At 33.5% G+C, this 21698-nt stretch overlaps 2 protein-coding genes across 8 annotated transcripts in view; one reads left to right on the plus strand and one right to left on the minus strand.

Annotated features, from left to right (window-relative positions):
- CLGN (calmegin) overlaps positions 1 to 17030 on the plus strand; it is a 55395-nt gene extending 38365 nt beyond the window's left edge. For all 4 annotated transcript variants that reach the window (XM_021670321.2, XM_021670322.2, XM_064383860.1 and 1 more), the window contains exons 9-15: positions 2434 to 2547; positions 2670 to 2820; positions 4358 to 4573; positions 5700 to 5825; positions 6042 to 6201; positions 7526 to 7626; positions 8964 to 17030. In XM_021670321.2, the coding sequence (XP_021525996.2) occupies positions 2434 to 2547; positions 2670 to 2820; positions 4358 to 4573; positions 5700 to 5825; positions 6042 to 6201; positions 7526 to 7626; positions 8964 to 9044 (949 nt within the window). In that variant the 3' untranslated portion in view covers positions 9045 to 17030. The remainder of the gene's footprint in view (positions 1 to 2433; positions 2548 to 2669; positions 2821 to 4357; positions 4574 to 5699; positions 5826 to 6041; positions 6202 to 7525; positions 7627 to 8963) is intronic.
- Positions 15637 to 21698, minus strand: part of SCOC (short coiled-coil protein) — a 45299-nt gene continuing 39237 nt past the window's right edge. For all 4 annotated transcript variants that reach the window (XM_012443222.2, XM_012443223.2, XM_021670324.2 and 1 more), the window contains exons 2-4: positions 19812 to 19883; positions 19351 to 19434; positions 15637 to 17225 (exon numbers count right to left, since the gene is read on the minus strand). In XM_012443222.2, coding sequence (XP_012298645.1) covers positions 17083 to 17225; positions 19351 to 19434; positions 19812 to 19883 — 299 coding nt within the window. In that variant the 3' untranslated portion in view covers positions 15637 to 17082. The remainder of the gene's footprint in view (positions 17226 to 19350; positions 19435 to 19811; positions 19884 to 21698) is intronic.

Here is a 21698-nt window from a genome sequence, read left to right on the forward strand (position 1 = left end):
TATATTTCCCCCTTGCATCCTTCATGCTATTTTCATACATTTAGTTACATATACTGTGAAGGCCACACAAAATTCTTATTTTACTCGGTGTCTTTTAATCATATGAGGGAAAATGTCTTTTCATTTACCCATATATTTGCCATTTCTGGTACTCTTTTTCCTTTTGTGTAGATACAAAACATGTTACCATTTTTCTTTTGCCTGAAGTACTTCCCTTAACATATCATAGTGCATATCTGCTGTCACTGAATTCTCTCAACTTTCGTTTTCTGAAAATTTATTTTACTTTAACTATTGAAAAATAACTACTAACCTATAATCCAATAGTGAAAATATCCTTCAAAAATTATTCTCTGTTTTGGAGCTTACATTGTTTCTCATGAGAAGTCACTTTTTATTCCCATCTTTATTCTCTTCTACCTAATTTGTTCTTGGCTTGGTATTAAGATTATTTCATTATTAACAATTTCAACAGTTTGATTTTGCCATGCCTCGATGTAAATTTCTTCATGTTTATCTTGTTTAGGTTCTTTGAGCTTCTTAGAAAGTAGGTTTAGAATTTCTATCAAGTTTGGATAATATTTGGAGATTATTTCTTCAAATTTTTATATGTTCTTCACTATCTCTTTTTCAGGGGATCTCTACTTAAATATATGTTAGACTGCTTTAGATGGCCTTACTGAGATCTGTTCATTGTTTTTACCAGTGTGCTTCGTTTTGAAAAGTGCCTATTCCTATTTCTTTAAATTCTTGTTTGGTTGTAAACATTGGGGCTACTACCTATTCAAAACACAGTATGTCGTCCCTGGAAAACCAAAAGTATTAACTTGGTAGCTCTTATAGATCAAGAGAGATACTGATTAGTAGTGAAAATTTCTTTGTCTTCCAACAAATAATACAATAGGGAAAGAACACATACAAGGTAGGAAGAGCAGTCTGGTTTTTTAAAAAGTGAATAAAAGGCCACAATCAATGCATCATTTTCATGCGTGCATTCATATGTCAGAAAAGGTAGAACTGTATCCTTCCATGTGAGCTTTCTAACATTGCTTCATATTTGTTTACCCATAAAGAATATGTTTGCCCTTAAATTAGAGAAACCACATATAATAGCTTCATTCTGATTGTTGAAATGTGTTAGAATTTGTTTTACAAAGTACTAAAAGAAATGCTCCATAAAATTTTAACTTCTGATTACTCTGAGCACTCAGAGACTCAAGATGACATTGATATCAGGCAAGCATAAGTCTATACATTTATAGAGTTGATTATTTCTGTTTATTTTGTAACTCATTTGGAAAATCATGAAGTGGCCTCTTGTTTAAAATTTCTATCTTTCTGTAATGATGAAAATTTTATTAGTAGTTTAGTACTTTATGTTTATATACTTTTGAATTTACTAAGTGTTATTTTTAAATTAAAAATACTAGAATTAAATAAGGAGTGTTAAAAAATTATATTGGAATAGGGAAGATCTTTCCAAATATAGCATAAAATCCAAGAATCCTTTAAAAATAAGTTCAACTACATGAAAATAAATCATTTGTATATTGCAAAAAAACAACCTCCCTAAACTATTTCAAAAAACACACAAGAACCAGGAAAAATTATTTTCAATTATATAACTGACAGAGAGCTAATTTATAATATAAAGGTAATGAGATAAGGAAAATGATTTTTATATATCACTTATGCTACTAAATGTATATTCAAAGTACAGTGAGATGCCATTTTTCACCTATCACGTGGGCAAAAATCAAGAAGTTTGGTAACATTCTTCACAAGGACAGGAGAAAATAGGTACTTTTGCACACTGCTGGTAGGAGTGGAAATGTAGTATAGCCATTATAGAGAGTAATGTAGATGCTACTATCAAAATTTAAGATGTACATACTCTTACGATTATATTTTCACAGGTGAGAAATGGCATATATTCTAGGACATTCACTGTAGCATTGTTTGTATTAATATAATAGTAAAATTTTGAAAACAGTAAATGTCCTCCAAAAGGAGATAAGCTAAATAAATTATGGTATATTCTCAAGTAGAAAACTATGCAACTGTTAAGAATGAAGCATTATATATAAATAATGGAGCTCCTAGAATAGTCTTGACACATAGAAAGCATGCAATATATATTTGTTGATGAATGACTGAGTTTTTAAGTGACAAAAGCAAGGTCTAATACATTATGTATAGAATGCTATCATTTGTATTTTAAAAAGAGAATGTATACATGTGCATGTATGCATAGAGCACAACAGGGAATATGTACCAAAAATTGGGAAGTTAGCAGAAGATTTAGGTGGGTGGTAGATGAGGACAAATAACAGACACAAACAAAAGGAAGGGAAATAATTTTATGGTACCTTTTGAGTTTTGTAACAAACTTTTTGAATAATTAGTAATTAACATAAAACATTGTATTTACAGGGATGAAAGTGAACCTGCCCAAATAGAAGATTTAAGTGTTGTTAAACCTGCTGGCTGGCTTGATGATGAACCAAAATTTATCCCAGATCCTAATGCTGAAAAACCTGATGACTGGTAAGGACTCTTCATCTTCAAATGTCGATTTCAAATGTTTCTTACATGCATTTTTGTTACTAGTTTACATGACTGATCTGAGACTTGAGGTTACTGTATTTGCCTTGTTTTAATGTCCTAAGGAATGAAGACATGGATGGAGAATGGGAAGCACCTCAGATTCTTAATCCAGCGTGTCGGATTGGGTGTGGTGAGTGGAAACCTCCCATGATAGATAACCCAAAATACAAAGGAGTATGGAGCCCTCCACTGGTCGATAATCCTAACTACCAGGTAACAACTACTTGTTCCAGTTTTTTAGAGAAGTTAAAAATGTTGTGATCTTTTCTGTTTATATATCTAATTAATTATGTTATCTTTCAGAAGTTTCGCTTGTAATTTTAACATGTCAAAGAAAATATACTCCAACTAATTTGTACTTTAAAAGTAGATCATCATTTATTTAATTTTTTGGGGAAAAAAATTAAAAACTGAAGATAAATCACTTCATACCGTATTCTTCCCTAATTATCAATTGATGCTCACTTTGAAATAAAGTTCTATTTTAGAAGTAAATATGAGAATTGAATTCCGATCAAATAGACTCACACTGTACATTTTAGTAATTAATGCCTTGCTTAATTAATGTACTTATCCTTTAGTATTATTAAAATTCTGATTTTTTTTTTTTTTTCTGAGACAGAGTCTTCCTCTGTCACAAAGGCTAGTGTGCAGTGGCACAATCTCGGCTCACTGCAATCTCCACCTCTCTGGTTCAAGCAGTTTTCCTGCCTCAGTTTCCCTACTAACTGGGATTACAGGTGCGCACCAGCATGCCTGGCTAAATTTTGTATTTTTAGTGGAGACAGGATTTCACCTTGTTGGCCAGGCTGGTCTCAAACTCCTGACCTCATGATCCACCTGCCTCAGCCTCCCAAAGTGCTGGGATTACAGGAGTGAGTCAACAAGCCTGGCCCTGATTTTTTTCTGATCTCAGACATCTTTTGAGTGTACCTAGCTTTTTATATTAAAGACTTCTACGTTATCCACTTAGCCCTCTAGTTTTATCTTTGTAATTATTTATGGACACATTCTAACATTATATGTATGCAGTTTCATATTCTAAGTACTCACTGTAGCTTTTATTAAAAGCATTTAACACAAAATGTTTCTTTTGGTAAATTTTTTTGTTTAACGTCTGTCTCTTTTATTAGACTTCAAACTCCATAATACAGGAACCATGTATGTCTCCATCATCTAGCATAGTGCCTGGCCCAGAATACATACATGTGATGGTGGAGTGAGTCAGTGAGCAATGATATTTTCAGATGTTATTTGATTTAATTGACAGTTTAATCAATTAGGATCTAATGGAAGTTTTATGTTGAGTAGTTGTGCTGAGATACAACCATACCTGATTAATGATACCTGTCATGGGTATATGTTAAATGGAGTGACCCCATTTTTGCTATACAGCGATCTTTCTGATTTGGACAAATTGAACATCTTGCATTGAATAACTTTACTAAATCTAAAAAAATTATCTAAAATAGATAAATTGTGAAATTTACTTATGTTTCTGTGTATGTTGGATTTTCCCTTTTCCTTTTTTGTAGAATTTAAAGTCAGTATCACTCATAGAGAACATTGTGTACAGAGCAAAAAGAAACAAGATTTTATTTCCAGTATATTACTAATGAATTAATATCAGTTAAAGTTTTCTTTTTCCCAGTTAGCATTGCTAATTTCATTCAACAGCAGATACTTATTAAGCAGCATTTATAATGAAGTTATTTTATTTGAAAATCTCTTCAATTACTTTTTCTTCCAGGGAATCTGGAGTCCTCGAAAAATTCCTAATCCAGATTATTTTGAAGATGATCATCCATTTCTTCTGACTTCCTTCAGTGCTCTTGGTTTAGAGCTTTGGTCCATGACCTCTGATATCTACTTTGATAATTTTATTATCTGTTCAGAAAAGGAAGTAGCAGATCACTGGGCTGCAGATGGTTGGAGATGGAAAATAATGATAGCAAATGCTAATGAGGTATGGTATTGACCAATTGCAGTAGTGATATAACTATGAATAATAATAATAAGACTTGGTCTTGGTTATAGGTTATTCAGATGGCTCTTTTGAAGGTAAATAAATGTGCAATAATTATTAAATGCTAAGGAAATATGTTTGAATAAGTTTATGTAGACAGAATATTTTGCTTTTTATGTTGCTTCATTACAAACTACATAACTCTATATGCATATGTAAATCCTCATTTTAGTCACTGAATTATAATAGCGCTAATGGGATTTAAGGCTTATTTACTGTTTATAGAAGAAGACTACTTAACATCTTTGTCATCTTGCCAATTCAAGGTCTAATGGTAATCTAAATATTACTGTTTATTCATTTTAACTATTTTTTACTTATAGGAATGTACAAAGAATTTATAGTTTAACATTATTAAATCCTGTTCCAGTTTTTCTCCACATCTTAACACTGTTTAGAAAAGGTTAAGCTAAATATTTCAACACAATGCATCTTAGAAATGTATCTTTAAATTCAGTTGCTATAAAGAAAAATTCATATCTTACATTTAGTTGCTTTGGTCACTAGCAAAAAACCATCAAAAGAATAGGTAAAGAGGGATTCTCGTTTTGAACCTCTTGTAACTGAAACATTTAATGGTTTTTTATTTTATTTTAATAAGAGAAATAATATCCTTATTGAGGGTCTTGTGTAGGAAATATGTTTATATAAAAAAAAGAAAGCAATTCTGAGGTATGATTTTTAGTAAATTATTTAAAAGTACAGAATGAATGATCAGAGTACAGAATGAATGATCACTTCAAATGAACCAGGTAATACATCCATAAAAGATAGTTCTATTCTGAAATTTACCAAAAAGGAAAATTAGCATATTTCTTGCCAGTGTGTTAGAAGTTTCCATTTTTGTCATAACATACTTTCTGCTACAAAGTCTCACTCACTGATGCATGCTAATAATTAAATTAGACTTTACAAAGTATAAGGTGGGAAAATGAAACTTCTTTTACTTACAAGTTCATCACTCCTTAATGTAAAATGCCCGAGTAAATAAGTTCTTTGTATCTTGTGTTACCCAGTAAAGGTCTGTAAAATTTGAATTGCATTTTTATGCTTATCTCATCTACAGCCTGGTGTATTAAAACAGTTAATGGCAGCTGCTGAAGGGCACCCATGGCTTTGGTTGATTTATCTCGTGACAGGAGTAGTGCCAATAGCATTAATTACTTCATTTTGTTGGCCAAGAAAAGTAAAGGTAAAGAAAATGGATTTCCTTCAACTTCTTTTCCCCAAATTTCTTATTGTTTAAGAGTTCTATATATATTGAGCAAGTGATTCTTAAAAGTAATAAATTAAATGTTTCATAAGTTTTACTGATAGTTCATTATGTATGTTGTCAATTATTGCAAAAAAAGTTTTTCGAAATAGTGCCCTGCCTTTAGTAAAAATAACTTATGTTAAACTACCACAGAAGAAATATAAAGATACAGAGTATAAAAAACCCGACATATGTATACCACAAACAAAGGGAGTACTAGAGCAAGAAGTAAAGGAAGAGAAAGCAGCCCTGGAAAAGCCAATAGACCTGGAAGAGGAAAGAAAGCAAAGTGATGGTGAAATGCTTGAAAAAGGTAAGACAATAATAATGATTTGTAATGGAGACCCTGGGTAAAGCTCATAAAAACAGTATATTACCTTGAAATAACTAGCTGTCACACTTGTTTATTATCAAGTTTATACATCTGACTCTTCCAAGAATATGTGACTATGGCAAAGAGAAGTAATAGTCTTCTGAGCAGCCACCCTGTTTATAGTTTTTGTGTTTTAGGAAGAAGGAGATTTAAATAGTGTTCAGTTGCTTCAGAGCCTAGCAGTTATAAATCCCATAGGCCATAGCTTTTTGCAAGGATGTTTCTTGCCTCTGAGAGTGTAGAAGATGAGAAGGAGAATGATGGAGGGTATATATCATAGCCTCTGTAGAAAAGGAATAGATATAAAGCAGGTGATTGCAGCAACAAAATCAACACCAAGTCTTCCAATGGCTATTGTTAATCAGATGCTTATTATATAGAAAAATAATTTAATTAATTTTCTAAAAGGATTGCTGAACCTATATCCCCCTCCCACACAATATTAAACTCTTGAAGATGTTAGAACTGAAGTCACCCTTTGGTGGCTCTCCATTGAGACCTCCCTACATGAGGTAGAAATAAAACTATTGATTTTCCCAGTGTCACAAGCCAAATATCCTGAAGCACTATTTTTCACTCACTTGATGAAGTGAGTGATATTGATGTCTGGATCAACCTTATTTTGAGGGCATTTGAGTATCAGAAGGGCCTGCTTGTATAAAGGTACTTTCACCTATACACGTAGTCCCATACTGTGGATGGAGAACTACATGGAAGAAGTAGAGTTGATTTTTCACCTTTCTTTTCCCCAAAGCCCATTCTTGGTGGGGTAGGGGTTTTTACTTTATATGGCTTCTAGGACTTTCTTAATATCTTTTGGCAATGCTGATGACAAAAGTTAGAGGTTCTGCTAAATGGAATCCTAAGGAGGGTCAATAAGTGAAAAAATGCATGATAATGTCCATAGAGAACAAACATAAATAAATAGCATATTAACGAATAAAAGATCACCAAAGTAGAGGAAGTATTTCCCAAGACAAGAACACAGGAAAGATTATTAGTTTTTGGTTTTCTTATTACATACAGACTGAATGCTTAAGAATTTTTTAAACCTGTCCCCAACTCAGATATGATGATTCATTTGTAAAATATGATGATATAATGAGTATTTATAATTTTTTTAAATTTTGAATGGAAGGAGTTTCTTCTAAATCTTGGAATAAGTCTTGAAATTTAAATAAATCCTCTTTATTGTATTTAATAGTTTTCAGCAGCAAAATTCTAATTTATTGAGCCTTTGTTTTTAATAAAATCTGTATTCTAGAAGAGGAAGATGAACCTGAGGAAAAGAGTGAAGAAGAAATCGAAATCATAGAAGAGCAAGAAGAACATAAGAAATCAAGTAAGTCTGGATCAGAGGATGAGGTAAGCAACACTTTAACGGAAAATAAACTGGTTTCTATGTATAGTTGTTATCCATAAAAAATTCTTTCAATAAAAGCAGCAATCTGATTTATGAGAAAAATTTTGCCATATTTCTCTCAGCTTTTGTAAGAGCCTCTATATTGTTTTTAAAACATATTCATAAGGAAGAAATTTAAAATACTATAGTTTATATTGTCTCAATACCTAGTAAAACAGTATAGAGCAAGCCTATGACTTACAAAATATAGAGATAGAATACATAAATCCAAAATTATGACTTTCTCATTGAAATTCTATTGAAAAGCATAATAAATATTATTTGAATATTTAAAAGAGAATTGTCATTATTATAATTTTTTTACCTGTTGTAAAACATCCTTATTGTCTCAACATTTTACTGTCACATTTTGAAATATTTCATTCATTGGGTAGTTGAGTACTATCTGCCTGATAGGGTACTTTTCTCAAATCTTTAATTAACTTTTTTCCCCCCAACAATTAATCTACCCCTTTTTGTGTCCTGATATAAAATGGAACTTTGCACAGTGCTTTTTTTTTTGTAAGTTATTATGGAATGAGAAATCCAGAGTATAATTCGAGTGAGGGCTTTCTTTTTTCTTTTTTTTTTTTTAACCCAGCATAAACCAAAAACCTGTTTTCTCGGCCCTTAAAGAGTTGCATAGCCTTACCCCACTGCGTCACCACTCTAACATATTACATTCTAACTACTTAGGTGGGGTAAAAGTACAGTTCTGCCTGCTTTTGCATGTGATGAAATAAATGTTGTGTTTTATCTATTTGAAGAAACCCTCCAAATAGATTCATAGTTATTGTTGTTTAAGTGTCTCCTAATGTTTATTCAGTACACATACTGGTTGCTGGTCTTACTGCCCTCTGGGTTTTTAAAGAGACTTTGGAGACCATCATCTAGTATGAATATCCATATTTAGGGAGAGCTAAGTGAAGAGAATTTCTTCCAGAGCAGAGTTTTAAATAATCATTGTGTCTTCTGTGACTTTCTTAAAATAATACCTGCAGTCATTTACTTGAATGTGTATTCTATTTACATTTGCTTTACAAAACACTTTGTATACCTTCAAAAATACCTTAATTCCATCTTTCAGTCTTTCCATCTTCTTATGTGTATGCGTCAGCTAGAATACGTCAACTTTTGTATAACCCTGAGAAATAGCTATAACTTTATTTTATATAATACCTTCATGATAGCACTTGATGGGTAGCACATATATTTTAGAGAATAATAAATGTATTGGTTACTACTATCTACTAGTTACATGTTACACTAAAAGAAACCTTTTCATAATTATTTTTTCTAGATGAAAGAAGCAGATGAGAGCACAGGATCTGGAGATGGGCCAATAAAGTCAGTACGCAAAAGAAAAGTACAAAAGGACTAAAGTAGATTCAAGTATTTTTGATTCCTGAGAGATATTTGGCATTCTAAAATCAGCATGCCAGACCTGAACTTGAATCAATCTGCACATCCTGTTTCTAATATCTAGCAATATTATTCTTTCAGACGTTTATTTTAGTCCTTCATTTCAGAGAAAAAGAAAAGGCAACTCTGAAGTTACCTGGTCTTTGAATTTAAAACAAAAATGGCGCATTACATATTGGATCTAAAATATTAATACCATTAACAAGTTACACAGTTTTAGTTGTTCAAAGATAGTTTTGGTTTGTACAGAACAAAATAATATGTAGCAGCTTCACTGCTATTGGAAAAATCAGTTACTGGAATTTCCAATTAAATGGTTATACAACAATATAACTGGTAGTTCTATAATAAAAATGAGCATGTGTGCTGTTGTACAGAGCTAAATGCAATAAGTTTCTGTACAGTTGTTTGATTCTATCAACAATTGAAGTGTTGTATGTGACCCACATTTACCTAGTTTGTGTCAAATTATAGTTATGGTCAGTTATTCACCTAAATTATAGATTCCTTTAGAGGTGCCTTGTTTGTAGAATCACCGGATTATATTGCAGCATATTTTACATTTGAATACAAAGATAATGGGTTTTTATCAAAACAAAATGATGTACAGATTTTTTTCAAGTTTTTATAGTTGCTTTATGCCAGAGTGGTTTACCCCATTCTCAAAATTTCTTATGCATACATTGCTATTGAAAATAAAATTTAAATATTTTTTCATCCTTAATACCCTATTAACAGGTTATTATTGAGGAGGATTTATATTATTTTCCTTATGCTAAGCAATTCTAATGACTGATGTCAATTCATCATGCTTTTGTATTTTCTTTCCTTATTTCCAGTGGGGTTGGAATGCTTTTGTATATTTATCTTTTTATCCTGACAAGTTTAAATCTATTTTAAGTCTGTCATCTCATCCATGAATAGCTTCAAAGCTGCCACTGAGGTGGATAGGAACAACTATTACTGTTGCTCTTCTTTTTAAGGCAGTTACCATGTCACTGGACTACATTATAATGGAGCTGTGTTGTTCTATTTAAAATATTTTATTTATGAAATTCTTATGTTTGGGTAACAGGTTTAAACTCTTTGGAAGAGGATCTAAATCTTTGAGACCACAGAACTCCTTGAATATTAAGTATCTAGAGAACTTTCCACATGTTAGGTAAGATTTTGGATTCCTTCATGGATGTACACAAACCCCATCCTTGGGCAAGCCCTAAACTATTATAGGTTCCCATACAACTCCTTCCCCAGTGGGTAAACTTAGAACTTTTGAATAAGGAAAATAAGTCTCTAGCTTCTGCTTTTACTGAAGGAAGCCAAACATAACCACTAATACTATTCACTCCTTATTTCAAAGAGTGAATTGAAAAAGAAAATAAGTTATTTACTCCATTGCTATGCTCTGAACTTGGTGGTAGAAAATCTTAATACACAGTATTTAACCATACTTTGTATAAGAACTGAACACATCTTGCAAGCATTCTTCCTCTCTAGCTCGCTTTGCATTTGGGGTGTCCAAATGTACTAAACACATTGAATAATCCTAGATGAGAACCTTTTTTAATTTAATGAAAACTTTCTTGCCTGGAAAGTGTCTTGTATGTGAACATTTTTTCCTAAAGATTGTTTAAAGTTTTTTTTTTTTTTTTTTTTAACTTTCTTGGCTGCAGATTCATTTTGTAAAACTCCATGAGCTTGCAGTGATAAAATCTGAGCAACTGATTTTGCCAAGTCACTGCTAATTCCTGTGCACATACCCCTTTGTGGATGTACCATAGCTGATAAGTTTAACCAAAACTAAAACTCTAATGTATAACCTGTACTAGATCCATGCAGTAGACATAATCTTTCTTAATAATCAAATGGCTCTTTCCTTTTACTCCATAATCTGACTTTATTGTTTAAAATGGCCTACATTTTATCCATAAAGGAGAAAAATAAGTATATTTTGCTTTTATTTTAGTTTGCCTTTTTAGAGGCTTTTTAACTTGATCACTGTAATGTCTTCCTTCTTGAATATTTTTTCCTGATAGTCTTGCTTCCATTAATCATTTCTCCAGCAAAACATCATGTTTCTAGAATTAGTGTTTTTGCAGTATCAGTCCACATTTGAAGGAGAAGCATGATGGAACTGCTTCTGTGTTAAAATGAACCACTAGAAATGAATTTAATGTATCTTAAAATTTTAGAATTCTAGTCTAAAATGGTTTTGTATTCAGTAGAAACCATTCAGAATGGTTAAAACATAAATACATTACACTCTAGGAATCTGTGAACAGTTTTTTTGTTCTCTTTTCAATTGTGGCTCTATGTTTTAACTTTAGCAGGATTTAAAGATTAAATATAAGATGGCTAAAGTAAGATAACTAAATCTTTTATATGTGACTTATTAAAATATAAAAGAATTTCTGCATAAATTTCAATGATTTCTTCTCCCCAAAAGTATATAACTCCCATGTATTTCCATAGTATGACAGCTGAATTTAGGAAATAATATTATCCCTAATCTGAAAGATCAGATATGAGGCATGATGATGGGAGAGAGAATGTATGGAAGAGTAGGGTAGTTTTAGAGAAGGTGGACAACAGGATAACTGGAAAAATGAGCTTTTACCACCTAACATAGTTACCACATATTTTGTGTTTGTTAAATGAATACTTTTTTGGTAAAATTTGGGGGTATTCCCAAATTTTAATAACACTTGATAAGCCATCTATAATGTATATATTTTAAAACAAGATAAATACATTATGAAATTGATTACAATGAATGTATAACTTTAGCTTCTGTTGTATCTCAACCCACCCCTTCATACGTCCAAAGGCCAATGGCCAACATAAAGTCCTTGTAGTAAATGTTCGTTTTTTTGTTTTTGTTCTTTTGAGGAGACAGAGTCTCACTCTGTCACTCTGGCTAGAGTGCTGTGGCACCATCAGAACTCACTGCAGCTTTGAACTTCTGGGCTCAAACAATCCTCCCACCTCAGCCACCATGCCCAGCTAATTTTTCAATTTTTTTTTTGTAGAGACATAGTTTCATTATGTTGTTCAGGCTGGTCTCGAGATCCTAGGCTCAAGGAATCCTACTTTGGTGTCCCAAAGACTTGGGCATACACGCATGAGCCACCACACCTAGCCTTGTAAATTTGTCTTTTAAATATCATTAATCTCTGATTTCAGTGAAATAAACTGCAGCTAGTTTTCTGATAAGAGTAATAGGAAATTAAGTCATTCTCTTTTCCAATTCTTAACCTTTCATATATTCATATCATTTGTTCTTTCATGATTTACAAGTGGTCTTAACAACTAAACTCTGGTGTTCACTGGTAATAATTTTGGTTACATACACATTGAAGACGTATATGATGACAACTGCCACAAAGTGTTTAGGGAAAAACAAAATTTTTATGGGGCAAAGTAAAGAACAGCTTTACATTCTTAAGTTAAATCAATTTTGCTTTTCTTTGGACCATGAAATTAATTTTAGATTCTATAATTCAACTATCATTTTTCTTTATAAAAGGGACTAGATCACAGGGAAAAGTGACGGGTATAGAGATGCGACATTAACTGGTTGGAACTAAATGCATACATGACTTTGGTTACTTTTCTACAAAAGGTTTTGTTGTTAGAATTCCAAAAACCAAAAATCTGAAAAGTAAGTTTTTTTCTCAGCATTTTGGCAACAAAACTCACTTGGTAGCTGAGTCTGACTTCTGCAAGGTTTTATATAGTCTCTTTATCCTACTTTAATACTCATTCTGCAGAAATGTTAATATACTTGATTATAGGTGTTGTCCCCATCCCCATTTTGGTGTCTGAGTCCTAATATTTTATAAAAATCTGAAAAACTCCAAATTCTAAGACATCTGGGCTTACAAGTTTTAGACAAGGAACTGTGATTTGTAGTAACCTGCTGTGAGTCCAAAGGGAATATAAAGAGGACACATTCTGGATAGAATGGCAGTGTCAATATTGGGGGAATTCCTATTAGGGAACACTAGGGAAAACGGGCATCCATTTTTGGGATGCTGTAACAAATTATACGACTGGGTGGCTTGTAAACAACAAATTTATCTCTCACAGTTTTGGAGGCTGGAAGTCTGAGATCAGTGTTGAGGGCCCCCTTCCAGGATGCAGACTGCTGTCTTCTATGTGGCATAAAGACAGCTCTCCAGGGTCTTTTTTCATAAGGGCACTAATCCCATTCAGGAGGGCTTCCCCCTCATTACCTAAGTATCTCCCAAAGGTCCCACCTCCTAAAAGCATCACATTGGGGTTAGGATTTCAACCTAAGAATTTTGGGAGGACACATTCAGTCCCTGACAAGGAGTATGCTGATTTTTTTCCCTGCCAAACATCATTCTAACAGCATGTAAACTAGGAAGTATTAAAGAAAAAAACATTCTGAGCAGTAAAAAAGACTTTATTCAGGACTGTATGTGTTAAGACCATCACCCAATAAGGGAAATAAGTCAAACTCAACTAACACAGCAAAGACAGCTGACGATTAAGTCAGTGAGCAGTGATGAGGTCAGTGGATGGAAAACTACTAAGTGGAGACATCAAGAGTAAGGGGATTTTTGCCAAAGACAGGCCAGGTTGGTAATCATCAGTTATTGAGGGTGGGATTCTCTCTAAACTGATTTAGCAGGATTTTTACTAAAACTGGACTAGTCAAAAAGAGGGCTCAGAGGAGCCTCTCTAAAATTTGGTCAAGGAGAGTCTTTTCCAGAAGCTGGACACAGTCCCTGTACACACAGTTTACCACCTATATTTCTAATGTAGGAATTACCCTGAAGTATTGCATAGCAAAAACTAAGTATATAGCATTAGCTTACCATTATCATGACAACCAGTTGGGGATATATTTTGGCACCTACTAAGCTGATAGCTCTAGTTGGAAAAAGCCAGAATGTTAAATTAACTAGCTATTCCTTGATGCTTTTAGCAAGCTATCAAAAAAATTGACATTTTCAAGCAGAGGTGGAAGGGAATAGACAAAGTTCAGATACAAGGAACCTCATAAAATTAAGCCAATTGTTTCTAAAGTCTGAATAGCAGCAAAGGTTCAAAATTATTTTGAGGTCTAGGAGATTGGCGGGAAGCCCATGAAGACTCTTCTACCAATTGCTAAGTCACACAAAGGAACCCAGCTTTGCAGTGATAATCTGCATGTAACATTCCCAGTGCAATCTTATTTTCAGTTGATCTCAAGATAGACTCCATTAGAGAGGCAAAAATTATGCATACTTTGAGAATTTGGTCAACAGCTTGGCTGTGGTTCTTTAGTATATGGAATCAGAAGCATATTGAAAAAAAGGCTTAAGTTTTTGAAAGAATTATTTTCCAAAGGAAATGAGCTTGGCCTTAAAATGATAGGCACCAAGTTCACACCAGCAGGAAGTGGACTGTCTTCACAATTCTTATGGAGTGAACACCCAACCTCTACTTCCAAGGTAGCCATGGGAGAAAATGGATAAGGAATAACTTCCCAGAGGGGAAACCATAGAGTTCAATGAATACAAGGGAGTCCCCTGCAGAGATAAGAATCATAGTCTAATCAAGGAAATTCTCCACTAGGGACAAAATCTTCAAACATCTTCAAGGAGCATTCCACAATTTTTGCATGTTTCCCTTTATTCCATTTTCCAAATGGAGACTTTTTATTTGTCCATCTTGTCCCCACTACAACATTACAAATGGGCAGTGGCAAGGGTGAGAGCAAATAATCTGCCTATCAGTTTAGAGGTTGTCAGACTATTAGAAGCCACATCTAAATGGATGGACCTTTAATAAAGATCCTAGATTGTGAGCTGAATCAGTAACTGGAGGGATTATGTTCTATGTAAGGGAAGATAGTAGCACAAGAATAGCTTGGCTGAGGCTGCTAGTGGCCAGCAAAACCTTGTATTTATAGCTGGAATATGGCTTCCCAACTAGGGACTACATTTCTCAGTTCCTCTTATATCTAGATGTAACTAAGTCTCCACATCACTGGAATATGAGAAGACATATGAGCCATTTCCAGGTGCAGCCCATAAAACCTTGCATATGTGTACTTCTACATTCTTTTTTCTTCAAATTAGAATGGTAATAACTAGAGTGACTTGAAAGGCATGATTTAAAATGGCACCACCATCCTCTACCAAAGTCCCTTAATAACTGTGTAACAAAGGCTACTAGCATGCAATGCTGACCTTGGAACCACTGGTTGGGAGAGAAACTTCTGTATTTCTATTCTTTATCACCAGGTCTCTTGCTAAAGTAGCTTAGCCTACTCTAAAAAATACAACTTACTTTTCCCTGGAGATCTTGGATCCTTTGAGTGCTTTGCTTTTGTTTTTTTAAGCTAATGTATAATATCCTGTGATACATATATTGATAACCAGCTATAGCTGTATTAATAAAAATATTATTCCCCTAAATGGTCAGTAACTGGGTACTTAAATAAGATACACTATTCTGCGGCATTGAACAACCCTGGATACACCACTATACCTAAATACCCCATTTACTTAGGCAACTATATCAAAACACACACAACCTCTGAAACAGCTTTTTATTAAACAGCAAAGCAGAACTGCAACACAATTTAAATGTCTGTAAATTAGATCACAAAAGGGATGCAAAATGTTTGCAGTTTGACTATTATATATTCATACAGCTAAAGTCATTCATCAGCTTTTACACCAATACGTAAGATTATTCCATGATTAAAAGTAGCCCAAATCTAATAACCGTAAGCTATATTAGTGGATCTCTTTTCCTATTTTAAGATTTGAGCAGTACTTCCAATATTGATTTCCTTACCAAATGGAACCTACAAACTAAATTTTGAAAAATTGTTAAAGGATGACTGAAACTCTTCAAGTAGCAGAGTTTACAGAAAATTCTAGAACAAGTGAGATAAAATACTGAGCAAGATAATAAGAATACATGTAAAACTCTCCCATTTTATTCACTATTCTAATACTAATACGCTGTTAGGAATTTTGCAAAAATTGATCTGCTGGGTACGAACCAACTTAGAAACCAAACTGTAACTGTTCTCATCCAGATGTGGCTTACATAAGGGTAGTCAAACTTAATCTACTTTCATACCTATTTCCCAAAAGATTTAGTCTGTGCCAGAGAAAACACAAATCTGGAGTGAAAATATTTGGAGTTGGTTACTACTGTTTACCAATTACTTCTCCACCCTATTTCTAATTTTCCTCTAAATTTTCTATTTTAAACACACACATAACCAGAAATTATATATTTTCAGATAATATAAAATCAGTTACTTTGAGCAAAAAGAAGTTATTAACAAATACTCCCAAGTTAATTCAGTTTCAAAGAAAAACCTTCATTTTTAGCCTCCATCTATTTCCAATTTATTAAAGAGAAACCAGCATTCCTATCTTAATACTAAATATCACAAATGACAAGCCCTAGCTGTGACAGGATCTTATTTTGGTTAAGTTTCAACAGTTAAAATACAGGTTACTCTCAGAGACGATTAACTATTAAAATTACTTTTACAAATGTGAAACCAGTTTTTTTCCTTACGGGAAGGGAAATAGGAAGGAAGAGGCAAATGGAGAAGAGGCACAAGATGGTGGACAGGGTACATAAAGCTGTGCATTCAGTACATGATTTTGGTCACTTTTTCACAACATGGTGGTTATTTTCTTGTATATCTTCCTAATCCTATAATAAAAGACAGTGCTAAACCTACAAATTCGATAAAACATTCATCTTTAAGTTTCATAAATATATGCAATTCTAATTATAAAGTCTCTACAATACATTTGCACATTTTCATAGACTAACATAATACACAAACTTATGGAAGTCTCCTGTTATTGTGTTACTTTTGTCTACATCTGACATTATCTTCATAAATATTCAATGAAGCCACAAACAAAGGTACTGTAACTTTTGGAATCTATCCAAGTTTTAAAGAAAAAATAAGCAGCAATTCCATAAAATAGAAGGGTGTCAATCCCTTACTTTCTTTTGCTTTTTGTGTCAGTTGTTTGGAAAACACTAGAAGCTGACATGAGGTTTTCTATATATTGTCCAAGAACTTGGTTTTCTGATTTTAGCTTCAGATTTTCTTCCTTAACGGCATCTACTCTTGCAGACAGATCTATATAAAAAATAAAAATGTCCGTTATCAATAAAACAGTAACAATGATTCCATATTTCAAAATTCTTAAGATTCATTCCTAAAAGAGATAACGCAATCCTTAAATTTTAAGAATTCATTTTTTAGAGACAGCAAGGTAAACAAAGTAAACTGAGTGCCAATTAGTAGACAAATTCCTAAAAAGGTATTTCACATTAGACTAAATGTTATTCTTTGTAAACAGCATTAACATTGAGTAGTTAACTTTAAAGTAATTTTTAAAAAAAGACTTTGTTTTTAAAATGTGAATTCTGGTTCATGTCTTAACATAAAATCATAACATCTTTACTAGAAATGTTTAAGATATACTTTAGGTTAACACAATTGAATGCATATACTGGATACAGGCAGTCAGTTTCCAAGCAACTGATCATTTTGTATTGTAACATTATCAAGAAATTCAACATATGCAGTTCCTAATGATCATATAAGAAGTTAATTCCAGCTGGGCAGGGTGGCTCATGCCTATAATCCCAGCACTTTGGGAGGCCAAGGCGGGCGAATCACGAGGTCATGAGCTCGAGACCAGCCTGGCCAACACAGTGAAACCCGTCTCTACTAAAAATACAAAAAATTAGCCGGGTGTGGTGGCAGGTGCCTATAATTCCAGCTACTTGGGATGCTGGGGAAGGAGAACTGCTTAAACACGAGAGTCGAAGGTTGCAGTGAGCTGAGATGCCACCACTGCACTCCAGCCTGGAAGACGATACGAGACTAACTTCTTTTTTTTTGAATTGGAGTCTCTTATCGTCTCCCAGGCTGGAGACAATACGAGACTCCAATTCAAAAAAAAAAAAAGAAGTCAATTCCATTCATTTATTTAACATATATGTATTTGGTGCATTGTAAGAGCCGGGCATTGTTCTAGAAGCAACAGTAAACAAAACAGGTGCACATGTGCATTAATGGGGGTTGAGAGGGATCAGAAGCAAGCATTAAATAAGTAAATATACAGGATGTCACACAGTGATGAGCTGGTCTGGAGAGAAAGCAAGAAAGGAAAGGGACATACGAAGCAGAAGGAAGGTTACTCTTTTCAGGGTTGGTTATTTTGATTAGGGGAATATGACCAGAGACCTAATGGAAGTGAGGGAATGAGCCATAAAGGTATACAACTAAGGGAAGAGGATTCAAACAGAAGGGAACAGCAACTGCTAAGAGACATACTTGGCATATTGAAAGAACAGCAAGGAGGTGAGTCTGAGGTGGAATGTATGAGGCAATGCATGTGACATGACTCAGCTAATAGGGGCCACACATGGTGGTTCATACCTGTAATGCCAGCACTTGGGGAGGCCAAAGCAGGCAGATCACCTAAGTCAGGAGTTCAAGACCAGCCTGGCAAACGTAGTGAAACCCTGGCTCTACTAAAAATACAAAAATTAGCCAGGCGTGGTGGCAGGCGCCTGTAATCCGAGCTACTCGGGAGGCCGAGACAGGAGAATCACTTGAACCTGGGAGGCGGAGGTTGCGGGGAGCTGAGATCGTGCCACTGCGCTCCAACTTAGGCAACAGGAGTGAAACTCCATCTCAAAAAAAAAAAAAAGAAAGCTAATAGGAAAGTCATAGGTGACTTTTATTAATGCTGTAAAATGGCAAGTCAGTGGCAGGTTCTGAGTGACATGATCTGCTCACTGTGGCACCAAAAACACAACCTCTCAATTTCTAAAACTCAAAAGATGTTTCACTGTTAGTATTAATTTTATGGAAGACTTAGAAAATGAAAAAATTCAGATGAATTCCTTTTAAATATCCAAGGCTAATACACTGTTTTTACCTTAAAATAAGCTATAATAAAGTGGACTTAACACATGGTATGGACTTAAAAGGGAGTCTCATACTAGCCAGCATTATGTTAGGCTTTAAAGAGGGAAGCATAAGAACACTATTTGACTTGACTGAAGTGTATCTGCTATTTAAACTACCAACCCAGGAAGAGAAACAAATATATATATATATTGAAATTAACTTTGAAGTTCATTCTTTTAAAAGTTATACATCCTAACCATCAACATTTAGCCATATAAATGCTTACAATTTCAATTAATTGGATGTCATTCAAATAAACTATAAAATGCAAGCTAACCTTCAAGTGTGTGTTGGAGTTCCAACACTTGATTAATAAGTCTTGTTTTTTCCTCCAGTTCCACCTGATTTTCAGCATCAACTGCTGTAATATAAAGGTTCAAATTTACTATTAATTGACATTAGGTATTATTTGTGTAGTATAGCACTTAAAAATCTGCAAAATGTTTTATATTCATTCTTACTTGACTTATACACAGCCCTGTGGAATAAAACCTTGTACTCCCAAACTGTAGATAAGGACATGAAGGTAAAAAAGATAAAAATAACTTGCCAACCTCTCATAGTTAAGGAATGGAAGCTGCTTTGGTTGGTCCTTTCTAAAACTAGATGAGATATAAATAAGTAAATTAGCCAAGATCAAAGCCTTCTAAATATTGTTTCTCTGCCCTTTCCATTGCTTAATAAAGCAAAAGCATCCACAAAACCAGGAACATACAAAAAAGAAAATCAAGAACGTACCATCCATGTCAGCATTCATCATCTTGGGTAACAAACTTTTGGGCCTTGGATATAAAATCCTTGCTGAATGGTCTACGATAAGAAAAATGTATTAATATAGATACATACCACAATAAAATATAAGCCTGTTTTTCAAAGGAGGATGATTTTGTTAAATATGACATAGTAGAACTTTTCATATGCTTTACTGTTTCTAAGAATAAAGTAAATGCCTAATGGGTAAACAAGCAAAGGATATAAATAGTTTGAATGAGAGAAAATGTTGAGCTTCTTGATAATCAAAAAACACATAAAATTAAATACCACTGTACAACTATTAAATTATTTTTTAAAGGGGATAATGATCAGTACTAGCAAAGAGTTATGGAAAAACAAATACACAAACATTGGACACAACTTTTAAATATGTCATTTTTTTGGAAAGCAGTATGGTAAGATTCATAAAAGCATTTAAATCTTTTTTAACTAAGTATTTTCCTCTTGGAAATTTAGGCTAAGGACAATTATGCAAAGAAAGAGTTATATACATAAAAATCACTTCAATCTTATTTACAACCAAGTCAATCAGAAACAGTGTAACTGTCCATTCAGAGTCTGGTAAATTACAGCTGTGATTTTGTTTTTAAGAAGATTTTTTTTTATTTTGGAAATGGGGATCTTGCTATTTTGCCCAGTCTGTATTCAAACTGCTGGACTCAAGCAATCCTCCCTTCTCACCCTCCTCAGTATAGTTATAATTTCTAATGGAGTGGCTACTGAAAATAACTATGATGATAATAGTACATAAAATAATGTATATAAAATTGTATATTCACTTATGTAAATTATGTAAAATATACATAAATATGCATAGAGTAAACATGAAAATGAAAAAATGTTCTGATATTATGGATGACGGTATCCATGAAGATAAAATTTTTTCAAATATTTTTCATCATTAAAGTATTGCTTTACATATACTGTTTAATTTTTACAAATAAAATTCAAAAGAAAAAACCTTACACTAAAATTAACTCCAGATGGATTAAAGATTTAAACGTAAAACCTAACACCATAAAACACTAGAAGAAAATGCAGGCAAAACCATCCAGGACATAGGCATAAGCAAGGACTTCAGGACTAAAACACCAAAAGCAATGGCAACAAAAGCCAAGATAGACAAATAGGATCTAATTAAAATTCAGAGCTTCTGTACAGCAAAAGAAACCATCATTAGAGCAAACCGGCAACCAACAGAATGGGAAAACATTTTTGCAATCTACCTATCTGACAAAGGGCTAATATCCAGAATCTACAAAGAACTAAAACAGATATACAAGAAAAAAACAACCCCATTCAAAAGTGGGCAAAGGATATGAACAGACACTTTTCAAAAGAAGACATATTTATGAGGCCAACAAACATATGAAAAAATGTTCATCATCACTGGTCATTAGAGAAATGTAAATCAAAACTATACTGAGATATTATCTCACACCAGTTAGAATGGCAATCATTAAAAAATCTGGAGACAACAGATGCTGGAGAGGATGTGGAGAAATAGGAACACTCCTACACAGTTGGTGGGAGTGTAAATTAGTTCAACCATTGTGGAAGACAGTGTGGTGATTTCTCAAGGATCTAGAAATAGAAATTCCATTTGACCCAGCAATCCCATTACTGGGTATATATCCAAAGAACTATAAATTGTTCTACTATAAAGACACATGCACACGTATGTTCACTGCAGCCCTGTGTACAATAGCAAAGACCTGGAACCAACCCAAATGCCCATCAATGATAGATTGGACAAAGAAAATGTGGTACATATACACCATGGAATACTACGCAGCCATAAAAAATGATGAGTTCATGTCCTTTGTAGGGACTTGGAAGCCATCATTCTCA

Source organism: Aotus nancymaae, unplaced genomic scaffold (genome assembly GCF_030222135.1).
Source record: "Aotus nancymaae isolate 86718 unplaced genomic scaffold, 86718_ANA_hifiasm-v0.15.2.pri h1tg000033l, whole genome shotgun sequence".
Lineage (NCBI taxonomy): Eukaryota > Metazoa > Chordata > Mammalia > Primates > Aotidae > Aotus > Aotus nancymaae.